General features: G+C 42.6%; 1 protein-coding gene across 1 annotated transcript; it reads left to right on the top strand.

The window, feature by feature from the left end:
- The first annotated feature begins 12,002 nt into the window (after window positions 1-12,002).
- On the top strand, window positions 12,003-22,224 carry lmo4b (LIM domain only 4b). Its single transcript, XM_070908789.1, has 5 exons — window positions 12,003-12,084; window positions 13,800-14,040; window positions 18,604-18,700; window positions 19,498-19,653; window positions 21,861-22,224. Exons 2-5 carry the CDS (start codon window positions 13,805-13,807, stop codon window positions 21,867-21,869), a joined length of 498 nt encoding a protein of 165 aa, XP_070764890.1. The 5' UTR covers window positions 12,003-12,084; window positions 13,800-13,804; the 3' UTR covers window positions 21,870-22,224.
- Window positions 22,225-22,872: the final 648 nt, after the last annotated feature.

Below are 22,872 nucleotides of genomic sequence, written 5' to 3'. Positions count from 1 at the left end.
CTGGTGACATTTCAATGATTGGAACACAATCATAAGCATTCGGAAATCCATACTTCACAGCATTGCATACTCTTCATTAATTAACTTCCTATTGATCGCTGACCTCGCCACTTCAACTTATTTCCATTTCACACTTCAGCTTACAATTCAGTCAACTTGTGTTCTGGTGAAATACAGTGCACGAGTGAGGGAAGTGGTGAGAGCAGGTGGATGTGAAATTCATGTCATTATGTTCAGGATAATGTAAGTTTAATTATTTTTGGCTGGTCTGTCTTGCTTTCATTAAAACTGCCAATAAGTTCATCTCGTTGATAATGGATTTTTCAGAAATTTAAAGTGCAGGCTTTCGACTTAAGTTCAAGGACCCACCCAGCAGCAGGCTCAAGAGGCTGGAGGACGTTATGAATTCTTTGCAAGGCTGACACTGTCTGTTTTTCACTCACAATCAGGGCTTTCAAGCTTAAAGAGCTACATTAAAGCAAAAAAAAAGATTTCCAGGTAATGCTACATGAATACAGGATGCTGAAATCTCACATTAAGGTATCACTTTAAATGATTTACGGTAGCTAAAAACAACTTAAATACACAGTATGGGATTCTCCTCTTTCCACATACCAACATCATGATAATAAAAGAGATCACAAAAGAATCAATCCATGGCTGGTGTTTTTTCAGCATTAGCCATTAGAGCACATGTACGAACGAATCGTTAACACCAAATTTTCAAGCTGAACTGACTATAGCCCACTGAATCACCATTGACACTGAACGCATCAGTAGCTTATAGCAGTGGAGCTCCTCTCACTGGTGATGAGAGCACCGTTGTCAGCTCAGCCTTCCTTACTTCCTTACTAAAAGCTTATTATTAAAAGTGCTTATGTATGCAGCGTACGGGCTAGTTTTGCACCGAACTATATGTAACAGCTTGAACCAGCAACAGACTGACGTACCACTGAACTGTAGGCAGTCAGGTTCAGCACTGAACATCGGGGCTTTATAAACGCGAGTGATGCTTTCCTTTACTGATGCACGTACTGAACTGCATGTGAACTGTGATGCAATCGCTCAGCTTACAGAAAAAAAAGGGAACAAACTACATAGTGACGACAAATCTTTGAACTGAACTAAACGAAACGATTCAAATCAGCAATTTGTCATTTACACCTCTATCAGCCATTCAAGGCATTCTCCCTTTTGGCTTTTTTTCTCAAAGGATGTGATTTGGATATGTGTGCTGTAGCAGACAACAAAAAAAAAGCAATTTAATTTCAGCTGGACTTTAAAGGTCCCATATTATGCTCATTTCAGCTCTATATTCTTATTCTGGGATTAGCTTTGCATGATTCACAGTTCAAAAAAGTCCTTATTTATCTTCTACTGGCCCTTCATGCAGCCCCTGTCACCGTCTGTCTGAAACAAGCCGTTTTAGACAAACTGAACAACCTCCAAAAACTTGAAGAGTAGTCCTGAGCAGAGCGGTCGAATAACTTAGACAGACTGAGCGGGTGGATGAGCGGGTCCCTGTAGCACCTCGACCTGCTTTATAATCAAACAAGACATGGAAATCTCACTTTCTACAATGTGGGACCTTTAAAGCTGCATCTATAAACTGAGTTATGTTGTTATATTGAACCTTAGTCTTGAAAGTAAGTAAAAAAGACACATTGATGTCACTTTTCTAGCAAATTTCTAAATAAGTGCCGCTTGTAGATGTTTTGCGGAAATTCTTGGAATGCCAAAAAGGCGATAAAGCTGCTTGCTGTGAGTTCCAAACTACACTACGGATACTGTGGCAGCATGTGCAATTTCCTGTATTTAGGATGAAGTTGGTTCAGGCTTACACAAAGTCGTAGCCTCAGAGCCTTTAATCTGGGTTTGTTCACACCTTAAAGTCAAATATCTTTGGTGAGTAGATTGCAGCATAGTGGGAGACACACTGCACTCAGGACAAAAACTGAGCTTGTTTTGTCCAGTGTGCCTTCTCAGGTATTGATAGTATGTTGGTTGAGAGTGTCCTAAGTATGGTGACAGCCATACTGCACGGAGGAAACACGATTATAAACTCAACAGCTCCTCAACATTTTGGACCATCTCCATGCGGCATTCTTTTTTGGCTCCTGAGCCTCCAGCCACCTGCACAACTTGTAATAAAACTGTCACAAATGAATGAAAGTCGGGAGGAGGAGAGACGGGGGAGGGGGGGTGGGGGGTGGGGGTGGGGGCGAGGGGTTTAACACAGATGTCCAAATAAAGTGTGAATGATTCATTTTGCCAAGATTAGTGGCATTCTCCAGCAGAAACTTTCCCATGGCAAAGGAACTCCGCCGCTTTCATTACTGCCCCGTGGATTGTCATCATAAATTGATTTTCTCCCTGAAAGACAAATTAAATTGCATATGAAATACAACAGAAAGAACAAGAAAGTGTCTGTTTCTCCATTTTCTCTCCACAGCTCCCGTATCCCTCCCTTCTCTTTGTTGTCCCCCTTTTTGTCAATTTCCCATGTCTCTCACATCTAAGTGATCCAGAGTGTTCAAACTTAAATTAAGATCTCTGGCAAGATAAACAGTTAAAACCAGTTCCCATAGTTACGGCTCACACAGCGTGGTGATTGCATTATAATCCGACAGCAATCAACTCTAAATGAAACAGGGATGATAAGGGTGCTATTTTCTGTGTGTGTGTGTGTGCGTGAGTGTGTGTGCGTGCTTGAATGTAGCTTATTTCTTTCCTTTGTTCGACTTAGATTTTTATTACCTTCCAATCAGGTCAGCTCCACAGCGGAGGCTTTTTGGACAAACATGGCCATGATGTGGGCAGAATGAGATTAAGACACTACAGCAAGGCTTCAGTGAAGGGCCTTCTGCTGTTTCTACATTCAGTGTGCCCTGATAACTCAGAAAATGCTCCAGTTGAAACTAAATATGAAAGTGAGTTTGCACTTTCTCACCCCACAATCCATTTACTTAAAAAATGAAAAATATATCCATATGATATTGATCTGGACCTGCTAGCATTACTGTTTCATGAAGACACGACTAGATTTTGAAAAAATAGCCTACTTGGTCGATGTGTTGTGGCTTCTTTATTGAATCTTATCGTGAAACTAATGAAAAGACACTTGCAACTATTCATTAAAACATTTTTTTATCACAATTCTCTGATGTAACCACACCACAGGAGAATCGTCATTGGCAGTAGGTGTGCATAACATTTAAATTAATAGAAGTCCAACTGTTTGTGAGAGTTTTAAGGCCATACTGATTTTAGCCCTCTGTGGAAAAAATGCAGCCCCATAATTTGAATGAAGAGGACCAATAATATAATAATAATAATACAAGGTAGTCCGGCAAAAGGTTGAACCTGGATCATCATCCGAGCCTTGTGAGAACTTGTGAGCTCATGCTTTATTTGCCCTGCCCCCCCCCGTTCAGACAGATTTAGATGACTGCCGCTGAGTTGGAACGTTCTGTTGAATCCACTGTCACGTCAGTATTAAACAAACTGGACGTATATGATTTTCTCTACACCATCACAGCTCATCTCTCCTCGCTGCAGTCTGTTTACATTTTTCTGTCGCTCAGCGCTACGTTGCACGTTCCGTCGCTCTGATTGGTTGTAGGTCTATCCAGTTGCATTCAGAGGCAAGATGAATGGCGAGGTTCCAGACTAATTTGCATTTGTGAATTGGTCCGCCAATGCCAAGCTAACATCATCCGGCAAGGCGCTGCTTTGGCCAATCAAATATCTGGTAGATTACTCTGTATTTCTACTGTTTAACTCATAATCATCGCAACAAAAGACCAAATACTTGTAAAATCCTGTCTCATAATATTGTAAACTGTAAAAGTGCAGTGTTTTAGCATCTGATAAGCTCACACTCATGGATCTATCCAATTTAATTGTTTCACTGGTACCTGAAATACCATGGCCCCACCAACACAACCTTTCCAAGGTTGCACTGTGCCACCTGGTCTGCATAAACACAACTTCAGCTGCAGTGCAAACAGGTCTGTTTGGAGCCATGAAAATACCAAATGAGCGCAAGCAAAACAAAACAGCCTACTGCCAGACGAAGTTTGCATTGCAACTGCGTTCCTGCTACTGCTGCCTTTGTGCCAGCACACAAATACCAAGCAAGTCCTGCAAGCTAAATGAATGATAAACTAAACGGAAGTTAAGGTTTGGTGAGGTTTAGGGCAACGAAGGTGAAAAGGGTGCACATCCAAACCCCAGTTGGGTATTAGATGCAGGGCAGGAACAGAATTCAAAGAATCTTGTAGGTCAAAACATTGCATCAATAAAAACATGTTGATTGTTTTGTTTGTTAAGTTTAGGCAGAAAAGCTCCTTGGCTAAGTTTAGGGAAAGATTGCGGTTTTGGTTGAAATAACTACTTGGTTAAAGTTAGGGGAAGCTTGTGGTCACGCTTAAAAGAAGCCAGTGTTGACTGTCTGTAGGAAACAGGTCTGCCGTGTTAAAATCACATGCCGTATTGACCCAACCATCCACACTGACTTCCTCTCAGTGAGGTTTTGCAGTGCTATAACAACATTCGCCTTTGCTCCTGACCGACCACAGTCATAATTTGCAGAGCCACAAGAGGCCTTCGTCAGGTAAACAGCATTGAACAAACAAACAATGCTCTCATCTTTCTGAAAAACAGCTCACAAAGATTTCTCCAGAGGTATCTGAAACATTTTCCAAAAAGTGTTAAATCTTTGTGGGAGCATCATGCCGGCCGAACTAGTTTATGCATTTATTTTCAAATTAAAGTTGTAGTAAGAATAAGCACAACAGTTTGTTCTCGGTCCTGATGCTCTACCACCACTGAGTGCCTCTCTCCACCATCAGTTTTTCCCGTCCATTCTTCCATGTCTGAGACTCGGTGTCTCTGTGGGAAGAATGCCGCTCATCTGAGATGTCTGCAGGTTGTCAGAGCAAGAGGGAGAGGAGCGAGGGTAAGGCGAACCCCCGAGGCAGCTCCAAGACAAACAAGAGAGGCATCTGTGAGTGGAAGCCGTCATCAGTCATCCTAAAGAAATTATCCTCTCCACCGTGTGCCACTGATCAACAAGGAGCCAGACCATGGACTCCTCGCAGAAAAAAGACAAAACCCTCTTTCATTATTGGCTTGTTTTAATCTATATTAAAGGGAGCAGATATCACTCCTTCTCGCCACTTCTTTCATTTTAAGTTTTAGATGAATCAATACACATGACTCAGGCAGGCGCAGAGCCTCAATGAAAGAAAAAATAGCAAATTCTGAGAGTGCAAAGTTGAAGAAATTTCCATTTCTGAAACAAACAGCCTGGTTGAAACAAAATAACATCATCTCCCACACTGTACTGTAGAGTATGCACAGAATGTGATACAGAGCAGGTCGCTGTAAATAAATTAAAAAAAAGGGAAAGAGCAGTCATTCAGTAAAGTGGGGTTAGAGCCAAATGAAATATGCTCCCAATTATGGCAATGGGTGTAAGGAGCTAATAAAGTGAATGTCCCTACAAGACACTGAACCCTAATGGATCCCAACTAATTTGCGTTGACTGATGAATTTCCCACTCCAGTTGTGTGGGGTTGAATAATTATGAAATTTATCACAAGACATTGAGACTCATTAAGGATTCACGACATTTCATTAAAGCGACGTTGTTAGAGGCAGCACATGGTGTTCTGTTTGTGTTTGTACGTGTGCGCACGCAGAGAGTCTGAAATAGTGTGTAGAAGCAATTATCCAACGATTAAAGCACTTAAAGGAAGGGCTGTTTTTGCTTCTCTGTCATTTAGTTTCTGAATTCCATCATTCCACATCTCTCCCTTTTTCTTTTTTTTCCCCCCGTCGATGAGATGTTTTCTGGCTCTGTTGTGCACATTCATTACTGTCAAGGGTTTCTGCCGTGTTTGAAAATGTGCACCCTGATCCATCAAAACCCTCACAAAATCCATTTAATTTATATGAAAATGTCATGGCAGACTAGATGGGTTCATTATATAGCTTTACAGGAAAAGGTTTGCCTCTGAAGCCCAAATCCTGTGCAGACATGAGCTTAAAGTACAGTTAATTTGGGGAAAGAAAAGTCCCCTCTTGTTTAGAATGGCATCAAATGAGAATTAAATTAACATTTTCAAATATAGCGTAAGGCTGTGAAAGTGACAAAATATCTAAAATGCCACCAAATATGGAAAAAAGAAACAGATATAGACAGCAATCCTGATATCCTCTGACTATCACCCCATGAGGGTTAAAATGACCGGTCTTGTCGAATAAATTGTAACTCTGCACATTGGACACTTTTTCCCCTCTATTTGCTTTTTTTGAGCCTCGGAAAATCAGCCCCAAAGGCAGCATATCTTGTTCCACACTGCGGTGACTTGCTATGTAAAGACACGTGGGAAAAGGTGTAAATAAAGATATTACTTTGATCTGCTGTAAAACTGGAAGATGATACTACAAGCAGGTGGCTAGCACTGCAGAACACTTTGTTCTTAAAGGAGCATTTCGACATTTTGGGAAATACACTCATTTGTTTTCTCTCATGTGTGTGTTTAAAGTCAAGATGAAATGAAAAAGTGCCTTTTTAACCCTTTTAGATCACATCCCCGGTCATATTGTGCACCTATCTAACAATATATGCCAAAAAAAACAAAACAACCAAAAAGTTATTTTATCAAAGTCCAATCATGTTTTCTTCCTGTAAAACAAAATATGACGTGTGCTTAGGTAAGCTTGAACCAACCATTTTCAACCAATAATATCATGGCATCCATCCATCAATCAATCTTCAACTTTTAGCGGCATAGAGCTAAGATTCATAGTCAGTTAGCGAGCTAGCAACAGCATGGTGTGTTGGTTATGACACGCCCACTTTTCAACGTTCAAATCAAATTCTTGCCAACGTGACGTCCCGCCTGCCTTTCCTGTTTCACTCGGAAAATACATCACAATACGGAAGCTGGATACTTTCTAAATGCTGTGTCATCTTGACTTTAAGTAATGGACTAGAGATGGGACATGGTTAACCTAGCTTAGCATAAAGACTGGAGGCAGGGAGAGCTGGCTAGCCTGGCCAAACCCAGGTCATTTCTTTCATTCATACGCAAACAGAAAAAACCTGCGTTAAGTGACTTGACCACTTTTTGCGGAAACAAGCTCTAAACACAACACTGACATTTTGAGTTAGCAAACATCTGACTATGTACTGAGCAACATTAGCATTCATTTGGAGTTGTATTTGTGTCCACCAAAAAAACCCAAAACAATGAGCTGAAAGAGGCTAAAACACTCCATAGAGCTGAGGAGAACTTCAGTGTCGGGTGATAATTATCTCTGGGTTTATCACTATGAGTGACAGCTTTCATGTTACCCTTACACGTATTTTAATCCATTTTAATGCCTGCACAGAGACCAGAACCCTGTGCTCCATCAAATGCATCTGGCAACCCCTCGCTATAACTATACTGTAACTATAACTGTTGTTTGTCAAGAAACACCTCCAACACCTAACTCCCCTTAAAATCACAAATTATGTTTCTATCATTTCTATTCATGTGCAGGTTTAACAACTGAAATACAATGTGTAAATAAGACAGCGCTAGAGGTGGTTTTAGGTGTATCTTTGGACTTTGGAGAGTCAGTCTTTATGCTAAGCTAGGCTACAGATGTCCTGACTTCAGCTCTGTATCTAAAGCACAGATATGAACTTAATATCAATCTTCTCACATCTCACTCTCAGAAAGAAAGCAAATAAGTGCATTTCCCAAAATGTTGAACAACACCTTGAAGGCCAAGAATTACTGCTCATACTTACTGGCTCTCTGCTGACTAATCTATATCGTGTGCATGTGACTTGTGACTGTATGTCTCAAATACAGGGACCCATAAGCTGTTCTAGATCACACAATATTTGTTTGAGTTTCTTAGTTTTTTTTTTTTTATCTCTTGATCTTCAGACCACTGTATTGTTTTCAGAGTTGTTGCACTGCCCGGAGCTGATGAAATCAAGCGCTATGAGCTCAGGCTTTAAAGAAACCCACTGACATACAGGGGGGTATTTATTGAGTTGTTGATTTCTATTTACTTAAGCTCACTTGTTCTCTGTTTAATTACAAACGATAAAGGAACAAGATCAATACCACCAAATAAATGAAGTGAGACATATTTTGCGAGGGGGAATATTGAGCAAAACACTCGGCTGTTTCATTGTTTCGTGACCAAAGTTTGAGCTGGAACCACATGGGAAAATGGAAGGAGTACAGAGAACATACCACAAGACAAAGCAACACAGCCATGAACTTAGATTGAAGGGTTTGATTACACTAATTTAGCCGTTCTGAATGTGCTTATTTTCATACACATCGCATGACTGCAGTCGCCCATAACCATGAGCTGAGTGTATTGATTTGCCATGTATTGAACTGAATGTGTTCTTACAGCGTCCCACAAATGCACCAGAAATGTTCTTTTTTTGTAAACTTACCACCACACATTCATATAAAAACTGTCACAGTTGTTAAATGTTTAAGGAGTTGAATGAACCAGTTTTATTGCCTTTGTCCAAATGTTGCAGAATGATTTAAACAAATTGTTTGACGTTTTGGGAAATTTGCTTATATGCTTTCCTGCCAAGTTAGCTCAGAGTTAGCTGAGAAGATTGATACCACTCTTGTGTGTGTGCAGTAAGTATGAAGCTACTGCCAGCAGATGGTTAGCTTAGCTTAGCATAGCATAAAGGCTGGAAACAGGCTCTGTGCAAAAGTAACAAAATCCTCCCTCTAAGACACCTCTAAACCTCACTGATTAACACTTTGTAATGTGTTTGTTTAGTCCGTATAAAATCCGAAGTGTAAAGATGGCACAAGGTTTTATGAGGGGTTGTCTCAGACTATTTCTTGGCCAGGACTCCAGGACGTTACTGGGCCAGGTCAAGAAATAGCACAGCACATAATCCCCATAAAACTACAACGTGATTTAGAAGTGCAGGGAGGTGGATTTTTTTATTTTTGGACAGAACCAGACTAACTGTTTCCCCTTGTTTCCCGTACTAATGCTAAGCTAGGCTAACCATGCTGCTCGCAACTCAACACACAGGCATGAAGTTGATATCTAATTTCTCTGCTCTTTCCAGTCTGTGTTTCCCTGTGCTTACGCTCTTTATGCTAAGCTAAGCTAACCGGCAGCTGGGTTCAGCATCGTACGTAGCACACAGCCATGAGAGTGGTATCGATCTTCTCATCTAACTCTAGGCAAGAAAGTGAGTAAGTGTATTTTCCAAAATGTCGGACTAAGTAGCCAGTTACTTAGAGATTCCATTTGGAGATCTTTCTGCCGAGTCCGCCATCCTCCGCTCAGTCATGGAGTGGGTCCTCTCTATCTGTAGATAATCTGAACTCTAATCTTCCCTCATCAGTTGGCTCAGCTAACTGAATATCATTCTCTCTAAAAGACAGCGTGCACACACATGCAGCAAAGCGAGTGTGATGCTATATCACAAACAGAAGACAAGGCCAGACTTTGCCGTGGTAAACAATCCAATGTGGCCTTACGAAAAGGGAGCGGGAGAAAGTTATGGCGACCTGCGTGTTGTTTAGTTAGAAGATTGCCTGTGGTGTGTAAACTTGCAGATTGAAACCGGCCTCTTTGTGGCTCAATGTCATGTTAATAGAATATAACACAGAGTGAATCCCGATCTGAAGTTAACCACCGTGTTGAATGTGGCTCTCTTGCTTTTTCCCACAGGACAAGCAGCTTCATTATGAAGCACCGTGGTCCCCTTTTCATCTCGGTGAGATCACCCCTGTGGGGAGTATCAACACTGCGAGCCACATCTGACGCTCTCTTGTCCCTGTTTAAACATTGAAATAGTGTTCCGCCATATTGTTGTGTGCCGCTGGTTTTAAAAAAAAAAAAAAAAAAATCTGGTCTGCTTAATAATGCAGCTGCTTGGAAACTGCCACAGGACTGAAAGATCTCAGCGGAGAAAGGAGATGATCAATTTCTGAGGGAACACCCCCCCTCCCCCCCTTTCCTCCTCACCCCCAACCCCCGCCGGCTCCCTGACCCCTCCACCTCCTCCTCACTTCAACTAGCCATAATTATTTTGCAAAAGAGCTGCGGAAAAAGAACACGCAGAGTAATTTCTCTTGCCCAGTTATGAAAAGCTCATTAAAATAGGCCTGGAACAAACAAAGCTTTTCCTGTGAGGCCCCTTTTCAAATTCATTTCATAATTTCCCACTGTTTTAATCATTTATATCAATTAATCATTCCTTGGTGGAAAAGATATTCTTTGCCATCTTTTTGTTCTAGTGAGTGAGAGACTTGATGAGAGTGTGGCTCAAACCAAGGTGGAGTAGCATTGGCTTTGCCAAAGGGAAATCAGCTTGATGCAGCACAATCTCTTTGGAGCTGCACGAATAATTAAACAATTAAAGGCAAGAAAAAGATAATCCTTATACATCTGATGTCTTTCTAATGAAGCCAGGGGCATCTTATAATGAAGCTGTTTTGTCATGTAAAACCACTCAATCCGGTGAATCTCAAACAACTTTTCTCGGAGGCAACTTTTCTCCAATAGCGACACTTTTTTTTTTTTTTTTTTAGTTTAACTGAAGACGTCACTTGTTTTTTCCAATTTTTTTTGGCTGCTACACTGCAGCACTTCAGCCTTTCTCTTGGTAAAAGAATATAAAAGAGGCAGAATTCCCTTTTCTCTCAACTTCGTGTTAGAAAACATGTCAGCGCCACATTATTTCTTATTAAAAGGTGTTGCGATTGCTTCCAATTCATCTCGTCTTTGAAGTCTCACATGACGATGACAAACTAAAACTGTAAGACTGAATGAATTAAAGGATCTCAGCCAAATCGAGGTCTTGCAGATTAGCCTTAATAGGTGTTGAAACCAATGACCTGAGGCTTAATGAGGTTGTAAACGACAGCAGGCCTTGCTGCGATTATTTCCAGTGACAGACGATGGCGCCACTACGCAGCTATTAGGCCTCGATATTTCCCAGAGGTTGGAGTCACCCTCGGTAAACTAAGTAGTTACTGAATGTCAACTAATTAAACTCAGACGTGAGATGAATGTAGCTTACCGGATGTTGCCATGCAGTTAGTATTTGGAAAAAATGTTCAGTCTGTTCTTATATGAAACAATTCAAAAAGGAGATCCATCGGTTTTATCTGGATGATACTCAGCTACCACAGCCGTTCACTCTCTTTATTAATATTATAGACGATTAAAGAAGATAATAAATGTCACAATGTGGCCTATTATTGCAACTAATTACCGGACACACCCTAAGAATATGTCTATTATTAGTATTTTCCTTGCAGCCTCTCCAGATTGCCTCTGTCAATGTTTTTAAGTGTGCACATTTGACACTCTTTCTCGTTTCTTTCGCACCTCTCCGGTCCATCTCTACCGTTCACCCCCGTTTCCATCCTTCTCTTGTGTGTCTAAGTCAATCTCACCTCCCTCTGATTGGCTGGATTTGTTATTCCTCTTAAATGGACTGCGCGCCGATTGGCTGCGGCGGGCCCTTCGTCACGCGGCTAAAAGGGGTTTTTACTGGAGGTTTCTTCCTGTCAGCGACACATGTAGAACAAGCAGCTAACGGGACCCAGAGAGCAGACCGGAGGACAGTCAATTACAGCCTCTCTGCCAAGCCTCGTTATTTCTTTTCCGCTTTTTCTTTTGCCAAAACGCGCACTTCTCCGTCTGAGGAAATTACGGCATGCGCAGACCTGTAATTACGCCTTGCAATGGACTCCTTTTGTTCCAGCGAAAAAAAGAGCACTAAAGCAGCAACAGTAAAACGGGAACCGTCCAGTGGAAATACTATCTGATAACTCCATTTGCTCGGCGCTCCGCTTGTTTGCCAGTGAACACCGCGAGCCCCAAGTCCTCGCTGAGGTCCGCTGTCGCGCGGAGCTGGGAGGCCGACCGCGCGCGATAGTGCGTCCGCGTTTCACCTGTACTTTTTTTTTTGAGGGGGGGGGGGGGACTGTTGTAGCCTACCTGTTTACCTACCTACCCTTCAAGTCATTAACTTTACAGCCATTACGCTTAAAAGAGACAAACGAGGTGGGTGTCCGTTGATGTTACAGCTGTGTTGCATGGTGACTCGGTGAAATGTCTGTTTTATCCTTTATAATTACAGCTAGTTTACACTGGAAACTAGCCTCGTCGCTTCCACTTGTGTCTTTCTGGTAACGCTATGTCTCCCTTTGAGAATGCTGGCGGTGATATTTGATATCCTGTGTTATTATTGCGACATTATTATTCTCCCCCTCCTTATCCGCCTATTCACGAATTTGCCCCGCAATAACGCCAATGTGATGCTACATTTCTTTTATTTTCCGTTACAAAGCAGCAGCCAGCGGACAGGACCTTGTGGCACATGGCTGCCTGATATGTCCCCCCCCCTCTCTCTCCCTCTCTCTCTCTCTCTCTCTCTCTCCTATTTCCATGACTTGGTCTCTGCGCCCAAATTGCCTGCCCGTGTAATTACTTGAGTTAGCCCATTTAAGTTAAAAGCCACCCCCCCCCTCCTCTCCTCTCCTTCCCCTGCTGTCCCCTCCATCCCTCAGCTGAGAGAGGAAAAAAAAAAAAAAGAAACTCGTCCCTGAATGAAACTTGACGATGGTCCGTCTTGTTTATCCAGGGAGTCACTTTCAGGTCGGCCTTTTGATTCATCTCCTTTTAGATTTAATCAGCACTAAGGTACGCTGTGGTTTGTCCCTAAGAGCCATCGCTAATGGGCTTACTGAATGCTTTTCTGTGTGTGTGTGTGTGTATGTGTGTGTGTACCCCCCCCCCCCTCTCCCCCCCAACTCTAATTAGCCTACCTGCCTTTCAACAAAGATTTGGCTTTATCCATGTAGTCTGCCTGACCAAATTGGAGAGGATTACATTTGAAAGAACCCACATTAATTGTGTGGGTGAAACAAATGCCTGCATTGCATTAGATTAGAACAGTTAGCATCATTACAGCTGATCCCTGGTACATCATGGCTACGTGTCCCATTAAGGTGCTGGTAAATGTTGTTTTTTCTTAAGTGGCAAGACGGATCGTATTCGTCCCTCAGGTTGAAGGCTTAGCAAGCACCAAGTGTTGGTAAACACAGAACCAGCAAACTGTTTCACATGTCAGTTTGAAGCCAGTTCTGCTTCAGCCTAGTCATACAGTATTCCCTTTGTGTTTTGCAATAACCACCACCTCCCAGCTATTCAAACTGCAACAGAGTGAGGAATTGTGTGGCGAAGTATTGTGCTATTTTGGATTTTTCTTAGGACATCTCAACAAAAGCCCGTGCTGCATAATTGTTCCTTTTGGCTCCCGGTGTTATCAGTTAGCAGACATTCATCATGAGAGGCCCAATGAAGTAACGGCACGGGGATGAGACGGAGATCAAGGGAAGATTAGTTCTCTAAATGACTTGTAGCGCTCTTGTAGCAGAGCAGGACTCAGGACTGGTCCCTTTATGAGATCAGCGATTGTACTTTGGCGCGACTTGCTGTCGCTCAAAGACCACGCTGATGCAACAAGGTGTTCAAGGGGCTGGAATTTCAAATTGTGTAAATTTGATATAAATTTGCTTGTGGTGTGTGGTATACGTGACCCTGATGTGTATTAAGGATCCAACACAGCCTCTGTGAGCCTCCCCAGGTCCTGACCCGATTGTCTACAAAACAATACTTGCCTGGTAAAAGTCTGAGCAGCAACCCTCAGGGTGTGACGTGTACCAGCAGTGGACTGTTAACATCATCATCTCTCCTGTGTGTGTGTGTGTTTTTAGGGACAATGGTGAATCCCGGAGGCAGCAGCCAGCCACCACCGGTGGGCACAGGATCTCTGTCCTGGAAGCGGTGTGCAGGCTGCGGGGGCAAAATCGCAGACCGTTTCCTCCTTTACACCATGGACAGCTACTGGCACAGCCGATGCCTCAAGTGCTCCTGCTGCCAGGCCCAGCTGGGCGAAATCGGCACGTCGTGCTACACAAAAAGCGGCATGATCCTCTGTAGAAACGACTACATCAGGTGAGAGAGAGACTTCGTAATGCATGCATGTGTTTTTTTTATCATTGTAGTTAATACCACAGATTATGTGAAGTAATTGCTGTCAGTTACAGAATAAGTTCATTCATTTCACATCTTGCATGATTTTTTTTTTTTTTTTTTTTTTAGGAAATCAGATAACTTTTAAAAGTCCTGGAATATATGAAGAAAATAGATTAAATTGAGTTAGAAACTGACAAAAACAGGGCTGAATTAACAGAAGTATTTGCTGGTCATTCGAACATGTGTCTCAAATTTTACCAATGTCATCGGCGTTCATTAAAGTGTCCTGGTTGAAGTCTCCCTGGTCTACCCTGAAAGAGGTCAAACACGCTGGCATGTTGACAGAGCACAAAGCAAAGGAGGTGCTCTGCAGGCCATCTGCATGTCTGTCCTGTTCGCTGTTCATGGTCAACTGAGGGACAGAAAATTGGACTTGTGAGATTTATGTTTGCTCTGCAAGACAAATGCACAGTGTTGGGCGCAGATTATCGTTTGATTTTGTTATTTTTATATATATATATATATATATATATATATATATATATAGAAAGGCACAATTTAATTAGCAAAGAAAGCCTTTTTAAATATTCTAGTAGGTGTGCCAGACACCCAACCAAAGCTTATTGATGACACTATCATTCTGGTAATGTAGAGGAGCCTGATGTGACGGGACGAGGCACAGTTTACTGAAAGTTCAAATACTTTTTTGAGTCACCCTGGGGCGCAAGAATGGTATTGATTTTAACCCTGTTAATTAACTGTTTTGATTATTGTTCTCACCTCAGAGCACTTTTATGTCCATGCAAGGCATGTTTTCGAGTAGATTTCTGTGAGTAAAGATGCATGTAAATGAATGTGTCAGAGTTTGGGTGCAGTTCATTTCTTCTGCATTAATAATCTAAAAGATGGAGCTGCTCTACAGTCAACACTGCTATTTAATCTGCGCGGATAATTCAAAATCTAAAGTGTGCCTGTGCGCACTCACACCCACCTCATAAAAAGGATGAGGAAGTCAATGGGGTACTTCATTCATAATGGGACTATAACGTAATTAAAATTGGAAGGGGGGGAAAATGTGGATACACCTTTCCACTTGTAATGAGAGCATGCTTGGTGGAAGAGCTAAAGCGCATATTATGGAACCATGAGATCTCTGTAGAGATAAAGATAGGAGCGGGGGAAAAAAAAAAAAAAAACATCTGACAGTGAGTCTACACAATTAAATGCTTTAATTATAGTCCCCCTCCATTTCCTTTAGTCCTGATGGGTTTTATCTAATGAGATCTGGTCCCTGGCTTGTATCCGCTCCCAATGACGTGTCCGAAATGAATGAGAGCCACACTGCAAACAAAACATTTAATTAACCAAATTGGCTTTTGAGAGAGAGCAAGAGAGAAAGACAGATAGAGAAGAGGGATTATTGCAAAGGCCATTTGCCGCTGTTTTTTTTTTCTCCCCCCCCCCCCCTCCCTCATCTTAAAGGGGCAGACTCATTTTTGTAATAGACTGCTAAACTACACATACGACACACATTTTTAAGCTGTAGTTCCAAACTTATATTAATACAGCTGATGTGAAAATGCTCATGTGATGGATCAGGAGGCGAGTCGCTTCCCATCACAGCTATAATGGGATGTGTGCCTGGCCTGGGATGATACCCATCTCCCATCAATCAAAGTAGGAATATTCCCAAACATCACAGGACAAACACCCTCCCCGCTTTGCATGCAGTGCTGCCACCAAAAGCTTTAACGTCAAAGTTAAAGCCAAAGTTGCGTCTGCTGTGGGGATCATGTTGTTTTAAGCTGGAGGTGATATTATTTCTGTGGGCTGCTAGTAGAGGGAGAATTAATTTACTCGTGGCTGCTGGATTCAGGGAGAATGCTGTCCCCTTAATTGAATAAGCCTAGGTAATTAAATGGCACTTTTCCAATAGAACGTGTGAGGTAAATCTAATAGTTGGTTATTTAATATCACTTTGAAGTCTGCCCACTCAAGCACTATGACAGCACAAGAGAATGTGAACTATTAGGCCAGGAAAAAACCGGGATCTCAGAAATTAATTAAATCGCATGCAATTTAGGGGAAACGTTTATCTTGATTTGTCATAACAGAATTAATTCAAGGCCTTCAATTCACTTGGGGCCAGATCTGTTACTCTGAATTAACCAAGTGTAATTTGGCTGATCCCCCACCACCACCACCACCACCACCACCCACCCTACACACACACACACACACACACACACACACACACACACACACACACGCACACCTCCCCATCCCCCTCCACCCAAAACACATGCACATGCACAACACAGATCCACGCGCGCCCTCCCTCATCCTCGCAATCTCCACCACCCCACCCCACCCCACCCTGTCCCCGGCCCCTCCACCCTTTCTCTAATGCAGCTCTTGCCATTATGCAAAGCCCCGCTTCAGTATCAATATGGCCTAGTGCTTTTAAGGTGCTTTGGCTGCTGATGTAGAGAGGCATTTTTAATGGACTGTGTTGCAGAAATCATTGTTGTGGGGTAATTTTACCCTACTCAAAGGCCTTGGTGAATGAGGTCTGCATTTACCAGACAGCCCAGCAGCAAGCCATGCTATATTTCACCTGGCAGTCAGTGCTGAAATGAAATCCAATAGTCATTGCCCATGTAGACAACAGACAGCTCCAAATGTGTTTTTTCGTCTGTTATTTAATTTAATCAGACACGTTGGTCGTAGCAAAGTCAGATCCACGGGGGGAGAGAGCAGATAAATCAAGATAAAGCCTTCCTCCAGAAACACAGTACGAACCGCTGATTTCTTTAGGAGGGGGGAAAAAATAGAAGCTGAAACCAGATGTGTCATTGCAATTAAAGAGTCCCTTGGCCTTAATTATACTGACCTAGGGTGTCCACTTCACCTCGGCGCTGTAGTTCACTGGCAGACGAGGCCATTAGAGCCCAGGTTCAAGCCGATATAGCAACTTAATTGAGCACCTAAAGGCTCTGGCTCCTTAAATCAAATACTATCAAGAGCTATCGCCTGGTAAAATAATTAACCTGCTATGAGTTCCACACGGTGGTAAAATATAAAAGGCTGCGGTGAAAACGTCCTGCAGTCTTTGTTTGCACAGAGAAAACTCATCGAGGAGGAGATTCAACACAACCACGAGGAACATATTTTCAATTTGAGCAAAGTTTAGAATTTCCGAACGAGGCGGCTGCGACGCAAAGAAACGTCTTTGCGGGAGAAGTGCGGCTTTGCTCTTCTTCACACGAGCACAAGAGTCTTAAAGCGCGGCCTATATGTTCCTTTCCACTATCATGTTTGTCCCAGTGAAAGCAGGGAATTGGCAGTGTTGTGACGACAGTCTCCAGTTAATTAGTTTCTGAAATTGAGTTTTGATGGAGCCTTTCCAAATGATGCCAAGACAAAATTTGCTTCTGCCTGGGCTGTCTTATTGAAAAGCCATTTCTGTGTCCCTTTGCAAAGAGCTCGGGCTTGTTTGTTCGTCAATATATCTAACAACTGCTTGGGTTATGGTTGGGATGGTAGAAGCATTTATTCCCTCGCTGCGTCTCAGTATGAATTTGTTATATACTTTTCATAAAATTGCCCTCAAGAATGTCTTTCCTCTAGTTGTTTCTTTTCCTTGCTAATTTTAAGCCGAACAACTTCATCTGATGCACACACCAATGTTAACCAAACCACCCCCCCCCCCCCCCATGCTTTTCTTTTTCCACCCCTCTCTCCCCTTCTCTCCGGAGTATGTCAGATGCCGTGGTCTTATTTGATTGCTTAGGAAAAGTGCAGTGATAGAGCAAACACCCGGTGAGATATGATGACAAATGGGTCCAGATCCCAGTAAATTACTTTCTGCTCAAATCGAAATTTCATTCAGTTTGCTGCTCACCGAGATGAAGTAATCTAAATTGTGGACTCAGAAGGAAGATAGAAGGGAAGCTGGAGCAAGCATTTCATTATCAAGAGGCAGAGGGAAGGAGAGAGAGAGAGAAGGTTAGGGACGAAAGAGATGAGCAGAAGCAAATCTAAAGTGTTGACACCATGATTGAAAAGGTTAACCCATGCACATTATATATCAACCCGAGTAGCTACGGGTTTCTAATGGAAACACGGCACTGACAGAGCATTCACAGGAGTCCTAATGGCAAAAGCACTATGTCTCCGCCTGGGTGTACAATCAAATCCTCTTAGCTCCTGATTGCTTATGTTCCAGGTTATTATTAGGTTGCAAAAAAATGTGCACCAAAAGTAATATGCAGTTTCAGCGGTAGATGCTTGTCTGGAGAAGGGTGCTGGAAGATTCATTTTTCCGTCGATACTGTGATGATTTTCTATTTTTTCACTCTGTTCCTTTTTTTTTTTCCCTCTCCTGTATGTTTTCCCTTCCAGTTAGAAATGGAGCTGGGGAACCGGGAACTTAGCCCTGAATATAGTTTTCATTCAGGTCCACGGTCCATTATTCAAGGCTATGCAGATGCATTCAGCTGTTCCATAGTAACTCTTCTTCTTCTACTTCCTTTCCCTCAGATTATTTGGAAACAGTGGAGCTTGCAGCGCTTGTGGTCAGTCCATTCCAGCCAGTGAACTGGTGATGAGGGCACAGGGCAACGTGTACCACCTCAAGGTAAACTCAAGTTTCCTCTCTGAAGCTCTGAACTAGATGAAGTAAGATTATAGCCTTGTGTTTTTCTTCATTTTCCTACCTATTGTGTGCGCATCTGTTGATTTGGGTGGCGAGCTGCTGCATACAATGACCCTGACGGTGATAAATAAAGTTGTGTTGAATTGATCATTTCATTGTTGTTGTCTTATGTGGTCAGGAAATGTTGAAAAGCTCTTGGAATTTGAAGATAGTAGCACAATAAAGCTGGTATCTATGAAAGCAGGGCTAATGATAGCAATTATCGTACTAAAATGGAAGGAGTCTCTGTCCGCCTGTCTGTCTGTCTGTCCGTCCTTCGATTATCTCGTCCTTCGATTATCTCGTGCGTACATTGCTGAGGACCCGAGGGAGCGCAGTGTCGAGTGCAAGCTCTTGAGATCTACGGGACGTATTTATTAGTAGTGCGTTACTACCGCCTGAAGTACACACTGTGTAGCGTATTCAGAGGGGACTCCTATTAACTGTTACACTGCCGAACAGCATGCTGGGTACAGTTCACTCCCTGTCGCTCGCCACAGTACAAGAACAGATGAGGAGAGACCCAAACCCATAATCAAGTAGTCAAGAAAAGCCCAATTAATAGCTGTTAATTAGTTGTTCCTGTATTCTCCACCTGCACACAGAAGTGTGTATACGTTGGTGTTCACAAGCATGTGTGTTCGCTCCAAGGTGTCATTACATGAAAGGATTGAGCGATGCCTCGTGGGTTCTCGGGCCTGGTTGTGATCGGTTCTCTCTTTGCCCCCTCCCTCCCGCAGTGTTTCACATGTTCCACCTGCCGGAACCGGCTCGTCCCCGGGGATCGGTTCCACTACATCAACGGCAGCCTGTTCTGCGAACACGACAGACCCACAGCACTCATCAACGGCCATTTGAGTTCACTGCAGACGAACCCACTACTGCCCGACCAGAAGGTAAGACCCTCTCTCTCTCTGCACCAGGGAAACGTGACGGGGGGCTCTCTGACGGAGAGTGCTCCAGAGTTCTTTTGAGGTCTCATTTCTCAAGTACTAAACGGGGCAGAAGGCTTGATAACTTCAAAAGTAAAGGACAAGTGAGTAGAGGCCCGTCATCAGTCAGTGGGAGTCATTAGCAGGAAAAGAAAAACATCTGTAATTTTCACCCTAACATTTTTCACTCTGTTTATATTGATGTCGTCGATTCGACTTCACTGCAAGGCATGCAGTGGATATTAAATCTTACAGAGCAGAGATGAATTTTATTTTTAGACAGCCAATGGATTTTTCCATCATTCTTGTCGGAGGACGCACACTCAGAAAATCTGTATTAACCGTCAGCACAAAACATGTGAAAATGATTTTTTTTTGTGCTGCTGTCCTCACACTCGGTTTGTTATGAGCAGACGCACACTTGACTCGTCTTGAATTTATTCTCCGTCCTGAGCCAGCCTTCCAATTGTGCTGAAAAATGACACTTGCTGCCATTAATACCAAGTGTTTAAAACAAGCATTTGGCCACTGTATCAACAAGACTGGGATCACCTGGGCTAAGTTATTACTCCAAGGCCAAAAATATGTATCCAGGGCCCGAGGTTGAACACAGACGGCGAGCTGCAGCAGCCAGTATATCATGGAAGCTGTCATCATGGCTTTCCCTGATTTGATCTTGATGCCTCCAGTGAAAGCAAAACAGAAGGCCTAATCATATACCAAGGATAACTTCATTCTTCAGGATAGCTTCATTCTGCCAGCAGGAGATATAATCATTTTTGCCTCACAACAAGGAGCTTTATTGATACCTTGTCTGCACACACAGCACACACAGAGATATGGGAGGTGTTTGGAGTGTGTCAGAGTCTGACTGAAAGAGGAATTATATTGTTGGGAGCATGCATTTCACCTTGAGTGGTTTTGTGAGTAGAGGAGTGGTAGAACTCCATTAAGCCCCCCCTCACCTCCCTCCCTCCCTCCCTCCCTCCACGTCACAGGCCTTTTAAGGGCTTGTCACTTCTACAAATCAGCTCTTAGAGCTCTTAGAGCTCCTCACATTTAAATTGAAAGCCGTTGCATTATCTAGCTTAATTTTAAATGTCTGTTTAAGTCCTTACTCCCACCCCCAATGTCTCCTGTAGCAGGGCTGCTGTAGTAAATATGAGGCCTCATTGTTTATTTATGCGCTAACATCAATTGTAGTGAAAACTGCTGAATTATTGATGCTAAAATGCAATCTGAATATTGGCCCTGGTGCTTTAATTATAGCAGAGAGAGAATTATTAAATAAACAGAGACGCATCGCTCAGTGGGAACGGTCTCAGGATGCTTTTGTTATCTCAGAGAGTGAAGTAAGGAGAATTACCCGGCTGCTGAAGCACTTTGTCGCACAAATATTCTCATTTCTTTTGCGCCAACTGAATTTTTGGACGGCCTCAAATAACACAGACGTACAGCAGGATAACAGCTCTCCAGATCAATATACCTCATGTATCCTCAACAGCGCAGCACAGATTGAATATAGAAGCACAGGCCGGTGAGAGAAAACGAGGCATTCACTGCTCATACGGAAACACGGGGCTATCTGCTGACCATTGTTTTGACTATGTGCGATTTTGCCATGACATGATTGCTGTTGTCCGCGCTCGTGATGCTCGTTTATTAAGCTTTCTTCCCAGCTTCTTCCTAGTGCCTTTGTTCAGGACAAATTACCTCTCTCATACGGAGCTGCTTTGACCCAGGGGAGTGAGACCCTCCCAGCGTCAGTCACTTTAATTAGCCCCCAAGTAGGAGTTTGCAATTACTAATAGACCGAAGCCCTCCTAGTGATTTGAGGGATGAAGGGAAAAGTAAATCGCCCCTAAAAATCATAAAGGAAAAAAAAAGAAAGCAACAAAACATTTTTCTGTTTCACAGGACTGAACACCTCCTGCTGGAGCACGGTTATAATTATACCAAAGAGAATCGCTTCATGGATGCACTTTTAAGTTAATGCAAAGTAAATGGGACACCAGATGGTTTTCAAAGCCTGGCTGATCAATAAATTAAACATTGGAGCTGGTGGGAAGTTGATTTATCAGGGTGAAACATTTTGTGAACTGGTACTCTTTAATGATGGCCCACATTTTTAAAAAAAATGTTTTTTATTTATTTTATCTCTCACTATTCAGGTGTGTTAGGCGGGAGCCGTGCAGGAAGCAGGATGTGTGCCTTCATTTTAGCCCTTACTCATTGTCACCCGAGACAGCGTGGATCAGCAGCACCCCGGCCTTTTAGCTGTGCTCCCAGGCCCTTTGCCCTGAAGGAATCTTCTGCCCCATCTTTAGCAGTAACCTGACTTTTTATTTCTGCGACACATGCCCAACGCTCAGCCTTCGACCTCGGCTTCTCCCCAAATATGGGTGGATACTTGCACTTGACGCACCTGAATTGGGACACTGAGGACTTCGTTGACCTTGGAATAAAAAGAGAAAAAAAAAAAAGAAGGAGACCGATCAGAATCCGAGGGGACTCTTCAGGAAGAGAAAATGAAACAACAAGAGGATGTTGTGACTGAAGTGAGGGAAAGAGAAAAAGACTAGTTAGAAGATGGGGTTAAAGAGATGCAGACTTTTCAACTCTGCATATTTGTTTAAAGACATTTGGGGGGAAAAGCGGGACCTTTTCATTTTTCCTCTCTTCCTTTTCTATCCTTATTTCCCAACAACATGGTGTTTCCACTTTATATATTTTAAGTGTTGTCAAAGGGGAATGTGTTTTTTTTCTTTTTCTTTTGTGGTATATATATATATAAAAATATGGGGTTTTAAAAAAGAAAAAAAAAATCTGTGGCTTTTTGTGGAAAACAAATCATGAACACTCTCTTGGTGTATTTGTAAAACTACCATGTATGTACAGTATGCATGTAAATGTCGTTGTCCAGGCGTGGCTACAGTACATCTGACCCTCCACAGTCCTCCCTCCCCTCCCCTCCCCTCGAAAACCCCATCCCATGGCAAACTGAAGAAACTTGCTCATAGTCAGTAATGTAGAGATCATCACCAACATATAAATGCTGAATGAAAGAGAAATTTATTTGTGATATTTTCCGAGACATTTGCTCCAGTATGGTGTATTTAATTAATAAAAATATTGAAGATTTAAAAGCCTCCTTAAATTCATTGTAGAGCTTCAGAATCTGCA

This window comes from Enoplosus armatus, chromosome 7 (assembly GCF_043641665.1).
Source record: "Enoplosus armatus isolate fEnoArm2 chromosome 7, fEnoArm2.hap1, whole genome shotgun sequence".
NCBI lineage: Eukaryota > Metazoa > Chordata > Actinopteri > Centrarchiformes > Enoplosidae > Enoplosus > Enoplosus armatus.
This window is presented reverse-complemented; position numbering and strand designations above follow the sequence as displayed.

What these genes read in the sequence shown, in the direction of transcription:
- lmo4b (XM_070908789.1), top strand. Translation starts at nt 13,805, where the DNA reads ATGGTGAATCCCGGAGGCAGCAGCCAGCCACCACCGGTGGGCACAGGA. An exon ending in TGTAGAAACGACTACATCAG is followed by an intron (nt 14,041 to 18,603) that starts GTGAGAGAGAGA and finishes CCTTTCCCTCAG; the next exon opens with ATTATTTGGAAACAGTGGAG. An exon ending in GCAACGTGTACCACCTCAAG is followed by an intron (nt 18,701 to 19,497) that starts GTAAACTCAAGT and finishes TCCCTCCCGCAG; the next exon opens with TGTTTCACATGTTCCACCTG.